This window comes from Macadamia integrifolia, chromosome 7 (genome assembly GCF_013358625.1).
Source record: "Macadamia integrifolia cultivar HAES 741 chromosome 7, SCU_Mint_v3, whole genome shotgun sequence".
Lineage (NCBI taxonomy): Eukaryota > Viridiplantae > Streptophyta > Magnoliopsida > Proteales > Proteaceae > Macadamia > Macadamia integrifolia.
In genome coordinates this window covers 1,590,250-1,601,941 of record NC_056563.1, presented here as the reverse complement: position 1 = coordinate 1,601,941, position 11,692 = coordinate 1,590,250, and the positions used below count along the sequence as shown (strand labels likewise).

General features: G+C 38.6%; 2 protein-coding genes across 2 annotated transcripts in view; one reads left to right on the top strand and one right to left on the bottom strand.

Moving 5' to 3' along the window:
• Positions 1-2,553, top strand: part of LOC122084010 (protein LAZ1 homolog 2) — a 5,348-nt gene extending 2,795 nt beyond the window's left edge. The window contains 4 exon segments of the mRNA XM_042651988.1: positions 90-339; positions 1,665-1,898; positions 1,995-2,237; positions 2,284-2,553. Coding sequence (XP_042507922.1) covers positions 90-339; positions 1,665-1,898; positions 1,995-2,237; positions 2,284-2,370 — 814 coding nt within the window. The 3' untranslated portion in view covers positions 2,371-2,553.
• A 548-nt stretch (positions 2,554-3,101) lies between these two features.
• Positions 3,102-11,692, bottom strand: part of LOC122084164 (inter alpha-trypsin inhibitor, heavy chain 4-like) — an 18,452-nt gene continuing 9,861 nt past the window's right edge. The window contains exons 4-9 of the mRNA XM_042652248.1: positions 10,253-10,330; positions 9,833-9,933; positions 9,193-9,363; positions 6,659-6,733; positions 4,798-4,905; positions 3,102-3,674 (exon numbers count right to left, since the gene is read on the bottom strand). Of these exons, the coding sequence (XP_042508182.1) occupies positions 3,327-3,674; positions 4,798-4,905; positions 6,659-6,733; positions 9,193-9,363; positions 9,833-9,933; positions 10,253-10,330 (881 nt within the window). The 3' untranslated portion in view covers positions 3,102-3,326. The remainder of the gene's footprint in view (positions 3,675-4,797; positions 4,906-6,658; positions 6,734-9,192; positions 9,364-9,832; positions 9,934-10,252; positions 10,331-11,692) is intronic.

Genomic DNA, 11,692 nt, shown 5'->3' with positions numbered 1-11,692 from the left:
GGGGGGGGTGGGTGTGTGGGGGGTGCCATCTGTGTCCATGATTTCCTTCATTTGTTCTTTTAAGGTAAGCTGGTGGTTATTTCTTGTAGGTACCCATATATAGCAGCAGTGCTGAACTTCAGTCAGATGTGGGCTTTATATTGTCTCGTGCAGTTCTACAATGTGACTCATCAGAGACTACAACCAATACAACCACTTGCAAAGTTCATCAGCTTCAAGGCCATCGTATTTGCAACTTGGTGGCAAGGTGTTGGTATCGCAATATTGTGCGCACTTGGCGTTTTACCTAATGACTGGAAATTTCGAAATGGATTACAGGATTTTCTCATCTGCATAGAAGTAAGTTGTTACGTTGTGCTATATGACCAAGGGAACTGAAAGCATATCTAAGACTAGTGGACTGAAAGCTTGTTCTCCTTTATAGATAACATACACAAACCCTTGTTGAGCCACTACCTTTTGCAGTGAAGAAATTTAAGATGACTGTCCAGTCCAGCTAGTGAGCAGATAATGAATGATATAGTAAGCCATGTAGGGCATATCCAAATGGACAGGACCAACCATGCAGTGGATCATGTTCATGGAATCAAGTGAAAAATGAAAATAGATTATCTTAGCCATCAAACCTTTAGACTTCTTCTCCAACCGTTTGTCATATTCTTTTCTGTCCTAATATACCTGCCAGGGTAGCGATCAACAAAGTGATAGTTTCGCCCCCCGCAATTCTTGATGCATCCTGTTTGCAGGTAAAATTGCATTTCTGTGTCTAGCCATTTGGGACCCGCCTATAATGTGGGGAAAAAAATCGCCTTGTTTCTTTGGCCAAGCTAATCAGTGCAGAACTCCATACACACTTCTTCTATGAGCCCAACACCCATATTTTCAGCACCATATCTAATTAACCAGTGATTGAACCGAGTCATGGAATGCCCTATCTATTAACTGTTTACTGGAGGCCACTAACCCTATTGGTTCAACTATTTACTAGAGACTAATGTTTATTCGGTTTCAAATGATGCTATCATCAGCATGATCATCAAACAAATTCCTGTCTTCTTTTTTTCATGTGTTTTTCACAAGTACTAATCCTGATGGTATTGTCTAACTTCTGCTTTGGAGAGATCAACAGTTTATTCAATTATTCAACCAAATGCATGTCATGAATTTAAAACATATCACTTTCTTTCTTTGGCTTATATTATTCTGGATGATTAACAAATGCGCTGTTTCATTATTGGAGAAATAACAATGGGCTGTTACATGGAAATAGTTTGAGATCCCTGGTGTAGATGACATGAACATGTCCATCAATCTGAGCCATTTGGGTAGATTCCTGTTTGGATGTGAAAACTCACTTGCATTTGATACTCATATTAGTCTTTCATGTAGTTCATGCAAACATGGATATTATTGACAACTAGACACATTCAGGCATGATGCCAGCGATTATAAGTCTGCAAATTTAAAAGGAAAAAATAAAAATAAATGTACAAACAAAGGTGCATGACTTTAGACTTCATCTAGTGCAAGACTTTGTTCCATAATTGATATTCCATCTTTTTGAAGAGCCCTAGCTCAATTTTTGTGGTAGAGTAAAAAGCAGCACATCATTTGATTGTAATTTACAGCCAAGATCATGCACATCTATTCATCTGGCTTGACAGATGGCTATTGCAGCTGTTGCCCATGTGTTCGTCTTCTTGGCAGAACCTTACCGCTTGCTGCCTATTTCTGAACACGGGAAGGTCTCCAGCAAAGAAACCAGAGCCATACTAAAGCTGGAAGAGGGTGGTAAGGAGGAACCAGCTTTCATTGAAAGAACTGAAACTCATGTTGAGACTCCCAAGACAAGTGTCAGTAAGAGTGTTCAAGACATTGTTGTTGGAGGCGGCGAACATGTAAGCACTCTGCCTACCATGCAATTTTCTTTAGATTAACATATGTAATTATCTGTAACATGAGTTTACAGCATCTCTTTTTTGTGTTCTAATCAGGTTATGAAGGATGTTGTATTGATCATTAATCAAGCGATGGAACCTGTGGAGAAAGGCGTAACGAAGATACAAGATAAGATCCATCTTGTCTCAATGGGATCCGATAGCTCCAATAGCAAGGAGCAAGATTCAAAGGCCGAAGTTGAATATGTTGATGAAAACATCACCGATGGCAAGGAACAAGGTTCAAAGACAGAAGTTGAATATGTTAAGGAAAACATCACCGAAAGTGGGTCTCAAGTGGTAAGTTCTGAGGAGTTGATCTCTCAAACCATTGGTGGAACTGATGGACAAAAGGACGCCAGACCAAATTGAATGTGCCTGGATAATTGGTTTTAGAGATAAAATGCAAGTCCCACCAGAGGGGTTCTTTTAGTTGTAGAGCATCTCTTCTAAGCACCCAACTACATGTTTAGAAACTCTGATTCTTGTTTATGTATGCACTAGCGACCATGCAGGTGCAAATACATGTGATTACCATCCTGTTTTCAAGTCTGGAACTGGCTCGATGGTGTCGAAATTGTTAACAAGCCAAGGTGAAATCATTTTTTGACAGAAACCATGAATGAGGTTTTAAATGAGTTGATCTAGGTTATGAATGGCAATGAGGCGAGCAAACCAGCTCAGCATGGTTAGGGTGTGGTATGAACCATACTTACCAGTTCAGGTTCTGGTATTGGATTTAGAAAGACCCTGGAACACAAGTTTCCTGGTAGAATTACTTAGCCCCAGCCATTTTTTTCACAGGGCAGGTTCGGTTATGGTTGAGAAATATTTAAAGAGGGACATTATTGCTCTGCAGACCATCCTCCTTCCATCATCATCATCCCTGGTCGTGTTTCATCTGTTCTTATACCACGAGATTGCTTTTGTCTTGGAAGTTTTACTTTATCAAGGTATGATGGCAACTAATTGAACAGTTAAAATCTATACTTATATTTGGTATCAATCACCTCCATCATCAACCCAACCTTGCAAAATCTGACTAAACCACCCAACAAACTCTATCCGTTTGATATCCACAGCCACTGTTCTCAAATCATCTGAAGTTTCAGGATTCATGCTTTCCAAGATTGTGGTGAAATCTACTGCCAAGAGGCTGTGAACTATTTCAAAAGCCTGAACCAATAAGCATTAAGTGGTCACTAACTGTAACATATACAGTGATCTATCGGTCAAGGAGACCTGAAGAAGAGTATCAATATGTATGTCAGCCATGCTCTGGCATATTTACACAAGGAGAAAATGTAAGAATAATGCATGTTGCATATAAAGAATTAACTGGCAAACAACATATAGAAGCAATATTATCATTTCCTTTGAACCTGTTGATTATCCATCACCACTCGGACAGCAGACATCTGAACAGCAGGAGATGCAGCCAAAACACGACAAGACTGTGCAGAGTTGTGTCAGGAAAATGGCACATTGGTCATTCATCCTAGAGCAAGTCTTGATGCAGCACATGCAACAACAGCAATTAGCCAGCTTGCCACAACAGTTTGAAGCTGCCTTGACTAGCATGTCTGCAGTTTCAGACAAGTCACCTTCTACAGACCCTGGAGGAATGTTCTCAGCTGTTGCATTCAAGTCGCCAAAGCCCATGCTCAAGCTCCGAAGCAAAATTACTTTGCAGCCTTTGGAGTCTACCAGGCGCTGAAGGTCAATTTTGTTTGAAACCTTAATGACATGGATTTTAAAGAACAATCAGAAGGTTAAAGAAGAAAACCCATACAATCAATGAGGAAATAAAAAAATTATTGCCAACCAAACAGGCTCCAAAAAAAAAAGGTTTAAACAGACAACATTTGGCAACTAAAGGGACTCCCCAGATAATCAATTAAGTGAGCTGGAGAGCTCATACCGCAACATACATTTATTAATAAGCTGTTTCAACTGCTGCTCCAATATGGTGTTAAAAGATTGCAAGGTGAACTCCAATTCAAATGCTAAAATATAATTATCCCCCATGCATGTGCTATTTATTTGAGGAACAAATATATTTACTAACTGAATATATAGAAACCACATAATTGAATGACAAAATAAAACATATCAAAACATCAATAAAAAGGTTTCGAAGTTGACCCACAATTTTTATTTCTTTTGTTAATATTATTTAATATGAAAATACTGTAGCTAAAAATACGGACAAACACTTCAACATATCTGTGAGCATGGTCTTTATTGGTAAGCAACCTAAAATAAATAAGGGAAAATATCCCCGATATTCTAACAGGAAAACGAAATCTCCTTTTTACACAGCAAGTTAGAGCAATAGCAGAACTGGATGTCCATACACCCAGAGATTGGCCTTCCAATTTTGATACCCAATTTACACCTCAAAATGGGAAAAAAAAAAATTTCCGTTCACACCAAACCATATTTTAGTAAAACTATTTTATTGCCATAATTCCCAAGATTATTTTTCCAGATGTGTGTGTTCCCAAAATTGTGGAACTGAAAATGGCTGACGAAAGATATACATAACCCATGATTGGATGAATGCATCCACCCATTATTGAAAGGCATTTCACATGAACTTCTACTCAAACTCACACCTCAGCACCTAACGTTTAAAACCTTAATTACAACATGTAATAATGAGTAATAATCACCTTACAAACTTCCTGTAACATCTAAATGGAAATTTTAATGAATTCCTAACACAGAATATGATATACGCTGTTGATTGTTTTCTTGCCACAAATAAGGGAATTTCAGTTTATTCCATCAGGTCAAAAACTTGAATAATAGATGCAGTTAGCATTTTCCTTTCCTAACATTTCACTAGAATGCATACCTGTTGAATCCCTGATGATTCAGATGCCTGCTTCCCTTTATTTGTCTGAAGTAAGAACCAATGTGTGTATTCAGATGGAACACTGGTTTGTATGCTCATTTTTGCTACCTGTGAATCAAAACGGAAAAGAGCTCTAGCAATGCCGCAAACATCACCATAAAGGAATTCTTTCGAAACCACAGCACTGGCTCACCAGACCAGATAGCTAAGGAAGAGGGCCTGAACAGTTAGCCCGAGTCCTGACGGAGATTTGCCTGGCATGACCAAACAGCAGTTCAACCAGATGATCTTGTTTGTCAATAACAAGCCAACCCGTAAACACTTTACTGTGTTTCACTTTTGATGCTAGATAGCAGCAGCAGTTTGATTCACATCATCCAGACTAACTGTTCCAACCCACAATCCATGTGAACCTGAGGTTATAATCTTCAAACATGCATAAGAGAAAAGGCAATTCCCCAGGCCATCTCTTTAAACATAACAGCATTAGAAAGTATTACTGTGACAAAATTTTATATGTAGATGAGGTGCTACAGCCAGGGGGGGGGCAATATTTATACATATCCCCTTTTCAACTGTCATTTCACAGAACACCCCTGCCACATGGTAAAATGGAATGGCAGAACTCTGCCCTCTGTGGCCACAGAAGGCCTCCGTGACAAGGGAGACAATATCCCAATTTGTACACATACGACCGTGTCTCTTTATTTTTCAGGAAATCGGACAGGTCAAATTGTCAGCCTATGCTAGATTCTTAACAACCTGATCTAGGTCATGACCACTGGTGGCCTCAAAATAGATGACTATTTGATGGATCTTCTGGACAAGATAGCCTGTTCACACAAGCAGGTCAGACTATTAGACAATGGGCATTGTTGTAATTAGAAGATTTGAACTTCATTCCAAAAGCACATAATGATGAAAAATCCCAAAACCTGTTAACAAAAAACTCAAGCCTTTACATGACACAAAAGATGCACTTGTGCTAAGAGAATATCCTTTCTATGCAAATCAAGTAAGTTTGACTCCTCCGAACTTGAACGAGGAAGAGATCTAAGGCATCTTTAAGAAAGTCAAGCAGGAATAGATGGCAGCCCTCGTCATTAGACCACTATCTATGCATGTATTTTCTGCCTGGAATCTCAAATCTTTTGCTTCTCGGGTGGTGGAGAACAATGCTGCTTGCGTTGCGGGAGATGCCTGCCCGCTCCACTGTTTTCTTCTTCCTATAATGTTTCACTTTATCTAATGGACCAACCAGATAGACTGTCAGACTGCAGAGCAGTAGGACAACGTAGCCCAGACTCTGCTCTGTTTAAAAAAAAAAAAAAAAAACATAAACAGCGCCAACACCCTCCCCCCTCCCCCCACCAAAATAAGAAAAAAAATTAACAAATTGGAAGGCTTGCAATCATCAGGTAACTTATAAACTTGAAAGTTTCCTTAGCTGAAACCTATCAACTAGTGGTAAAAAAATTGGTTGGTGGCCTCTATTAATGGCAAAACTTAGGGCTAGCTTCTTCCCCACAGGCTCATCCAAAGATTTAACACTATGTATCACAGGTCAGAACAGAGTGGCACTGATTATGATGTGTATCAGCCGATACTAGAGGAAGGTGGTATTTTCCTGTATCAACAGGATCAGCACCAGCCAATCCGCTCAGTTATATCCCAAATTCCCAATACTTGAAACCCTGTGTCCATGTATGTAATGAGCATGTTTCTCTGTTACATTTCCATAGTTTTTGAGTCCCCATTCTAAAAATTATCCAGAACCTTCGCAAGAGGTTTACTTTCCTATTGAATTTATGAAATCTTTTACATTTTACGATTTTTTTTTTAAGAACACCAATTAACAAACCTTCTCCTCAATAGCTTTATCTTCCATCAGCCATGCTTGAGCAGTAAGCACATCTATTTGTCGCTTTGCAACAACCTGTCCAGAAAGTAAAAAATCAGAAGAGCAAGCAGATATAACAAGATCTCTTCTTCGTTCATTCAAAACCTAATTAGTCTACAAGGCACTCATTGATTTTCTAATAGCATTAGAAACAAATTACATATTCTAATCAAAATTATTCAGGTACAATGACTTGCATATGTAACCATAACTTGGGAATTGAAACCACGTGCAACAATGGGCGTTTGGTTTGAGAACCTTGATGTAGTACTGATTTAAAGGAATGAAACAGTACCAAACAGGATTGAAAACAGAGAATAAAATTCCAGATTATGGAGGAATTTTGACAACTCTATGGAAGGGGTAAAACAGTAATTTAATCGCAAAAATTAGGGTTCAGAAAGGGAGGCTAGATCACTGATTTCAGATGTAAATTAATCCAATATCAATAGCCTAAATAGGTAATGAAAACAGATTCAATTTCAGATGTGCAATGACCTAAACAGCATCTCTAATAGAGGTAGGAGCAGAGTTGGAATTCTGACCGTCAGAATTGTCTCAGATTTGAATCAGATCGTATTTTGATGAATGGTCAAAAGTTAGATTAGATTGAATGGCAGAATTTCTTAATCCGAAAAAACACCGTGTATCCAACCTTCTAGAAACTGGGTTCTAATTGGATAAATTAATAACAGTACTTACTTGGTAACGAATGGAGAATGATGATAAAAGAAGAAGAAAGAAAGAAGGGGAAAATGGGGGTAGGGGACTGTCTTTCTCAGCCTGGGTCTCTCACCCCCAGCTCTCACAGCTGATGAACACAGCCTATCTCAGGCAAATCTTTGCAAACAGCACAGAGAAAATTTCATTCAATAATAACTGTCTTGAGTTACAGCAATGCCTATTTTTATAGAACAGGTTAATAACTCCAATACATAATAGGACTCAAATAAACCTACTTGGCTTCGGACATTAACTTTGTTCACTAACTAACAAAAGACATAATTGGACTCTAAGTAGGACTCCTAAAAGACAAACTTAAGACTCCAACATGGAATTGACAGACTAGGACTCTAACTAAACTAATGAAGTAAATCTCATTTTCCTACTTTCTACCCATATTTTAGGCTCATTAAAGTGGCCTATTACAAAGGAAACCCATGGGATCTAGGGCCCAACACCAACATAACCCAACCCATGGCTTATTTCAAATAAAATGAACCCTTTAGGTGACTTGTCTGCATCAAATCTTCGTTGGTTACAAATTGCATATAAATTTACCTCAAAAGGTAAGCTACTCAGTATATTACTTGCATTGATCTTCTTAGCACACTTTAAAAAATATTTTAATGTAACTATGCATCTCAGTTACGAGAGAACTCCTAATTAGATGCAATCCCCAGACCCCGCAATGGCACAAGCCTCGTGCACTGGGTATGCCCTTTTTACGCATCTCAATCACTAGAGAACTCTTAGTTAGCTGCATAAGCATGTTCTCATTTCTATATTTCTTATTCAATTTTCGCCTTGTTTCACTAACCATAAGGTGGAGGAGGATCAGGTAATCAACACCAAGTAGTTGGGAGTTTGGGTATGAGTTAAGATGAGGCTGAGGATATCTAATCAATGATGTCAAGTGCATGCCTTAAATGTGCACCTGGTGCCCCATGCAAGAAGTTCACCCCTCATCTAGTTGCTTCCCACCTGCCACTATTTTACAAAGAAATGCACCTTGCTTGCTCATCTGGTATGTTTGTTCAAGCAATGAGCATAAGCTCTCTTTCTTCCACAAGTTAACAACAGGGTTTGATCTACGTTATCAAACAGAGCATGTTCTTCAAATTTTCACATTGGCAGGGCTGTAGGACTTCGGTTTGCTATCCTGTACATATTTTATGTACCACAGAAAGTAGATCAAACCATGCAGAATGGTTATGTACTATAGAAATAGAGCATTGGCTCTGTTACATTCCACATTGGTTGTTTATTTGAATATCATTCTGTGTCAATCCTTTAGTTTCCGCCCCACTTCATTCGGATCAATCATCCCCATTGCACCCGGTACCTCAGGCTTTTGGAGGCCCTGGCGCCTCATGTCTGCCTCTTGCTTTGATAACTTTGTGTAAGTTAAGAGTTTTGATTATGTTTGCTTGCCTACTTTACTATTTCAAAGAAAAAAAATTGAAACATTTATGGGTTTCATATAGTTTTTAAAATACTCCGATTACGTATTTATTTCCCTTAAAATATGTCCATCAGACATTGTGGAAAATAATCAAATATTGGCATAAAACATCAGGAGGACTCTAGGAACAAAAGGGCAATGACCACTGACCAGAAATTATTATGTCTGACACTTAAAAGATTCAATATTTTCACACCCTGAAATAAGATGGAAAAAGTATTTTGCCGCAACATGGTGCAAACAACCATTGATAAGAACAGAAGAAAAAAAATTAGCATATAGAAAATGAATTAATGAATAGACACCTTACTTTGTCAAGAGGGATGTCCTTTCCTTTTTGTACCTTCAAGTCTATCACAAAATTGTTCATATCTCCCAGCATACCTTTAGCCTTCAAAGAGTCTGGAAAATTCCCTTGATATCTGCCTGACACAATCAATGGGCTTCCAGATGAAAGGTCTGGAATATGAAAAGGGTACACCTGCCATGAAGACAGAACAATGAGTGGTCAATCATAATTGAAGCCAGCTTGCTCAAATAAAAAACTGAATTGGAGTAATAAGGTAATAAGTTAAAAAAAAAAAAAAAAAGAAGGAAAGAAGAAGAAGAAGATGCTTTCTTCAACATATCCAGTCCAAAAGTGCCAATCTGGCAAAGTATACAGAAGAAATGTAGGCAACCCAAACTACACAAGACAGAATAAATAACCAAACATTGACCGGGCTTTGTCCACATGACAGATCATTACTGGATGATATCTCATTTTAGATGTGGTCGACACACAAATAGATATGACCAGTGAGAGCCAATATTAAGAAATACAAGCTGGACAATTTTGATAACAAATCAAGAAAAGAATAACTGTTAACGGTTGTAGGTTGCTCAGTTCCCAGTCAAACAAGTAAATGTAAGAAACATCTGACTAGAGAAGACATGTTAGGAAACCACACCTCATGTGCATCAAGGCACTCTAAAGTGTCAATGGTTATATTCGCAACAATGGTAGTTGATGCTGCTGTGAAAAGCCTTTGCATGTGTAGGTCAATTGAATCTGACAAAAAAAAAAAGCAATTAGTTGCAGGCCTAGGAAAAATGGAAATGTTGCACCATTTGTGACCTAGTGGTCGCAGTTTCGAGTTGAGAAACAGCCTCTCCACGAAGCAGGATTAAGGATGCATACATTATGACCCTCCCCAGACCCTGCAGTGATGGGAGCCTTGTGTGCTGGGTAAGCCATTTTTAAAGTATCCTATTCCCAAAGGAAAATTCAAAACATATAACTCCACAGCTGGAATCATCAGATATTGCAAGTCCTAAGCAAAGTTCAATATAAATACTCATAAGCTATTTTTATAAACAACATTACTAACCAGCATCATATGCAGCATCATAGTGACCCCGGCTAATAAGTGCGAGCATTTGCAGAAAATAATGATTACAATATGAACCTGGAAAGTATTGTCTTAGATCATAAGTTGACCGGATAACAGAAAAAGGAAACAAAACACAAATCTGCAAATAAATAGCACAAATGTGTGCTTATCATAACATAATGTAACTTGATGTTAGCAGAAGAAAAAAAAAAAATATATATATATATATATAATCTATGGGTGTTAACAGAAAGGTAGGTCCAATGGGCCACCTTCCTCTGCTACCAGTCTTGGCCACATGTGCAGCCTGAAACTTGCTGTCAGCACCAATGCCATGTGTGGAACTGACTCAGGCCTTATGCTGGTTGGGGGTGGGGGGTCCCCATCCAAGCTATGATAGAAGCTTGGAGGCATTAGCCATTAACAACCATTTATGTGTTTGCGTGGTTTGTAGACATTGTGTATGCATGTCTGTATGGGTAGAGAGAGAGAGTGTTAGAAGAAAGTAGAAACAGCACACAGCAAGAAATCAATCACAAGGAAGCAGAATTATACACACACCCAAATATCCCAGTTGCCCATGAATTGCAGATTCTTCAATCAGAAAACAGGCATGCAAGAAAGTACCATCGACTTCTCTACTCAGAATGTGTGAAAACTAAATGAGAGTAAGCTGCAACTTTTCCAGAATAATATGGCAATGGTGAGAAATAGTTACATTTCTAATTTGTTAACTTAGTAACCTTTCTATTTACTTTAAAAATAAACTCAGCTAACTTATTTCTCTTCCCCTAAGATATTTATGTTCGTGAATGTTCTAGAATATAGAATGTGGGTAAGAGTGGGAATACAGAGAAGTTAAATTTCCACCTTAATATTTGATGCAGGGGAGTTTAAAACATACTCCCACAGGAAACATAAAGACAAACAGGCCTTAAGGACCTTGGAGGCAAACAGGATTTAAGAGCCCTTTTCTTAAGTTTTTCCAAACAGGCCTAAGCAGCCTTTTTTAAGCGGCTATCGGCTGGGTCCACCAGCCAGCGATATTGTGGGTTAGTTGTAGGGCATATCTGGTGCACGAGGCTCCCGCATGTGCGAGGTCCGGGGGGCGAGAACTACGCAACCTTACCCTAAGAATGTCGAGCGGCTGTTTCGACCGCTTGACCAACAGGTCGCAACATCCGTACCTAACCGTTGGACCAAGTGTGTGGGCTAGTTGTAGGGTAGATATTTAATTGTTTTAAGAGATCTTTTCTTAGCTTTTAGTTAGTGACTGAGATATTGTAGGACTCCCCAATTGGAGATTTTCTTTTGTGTTTTAAATGGCTTTCTATATGACCCATTTTATTGACGGGCTTCATTACAACTTTAGCTACTTTAGCAGCTTGGCTAATTTCTTTACTAAGCATACTAGATAGTAAGATAAGGCAAAGCATA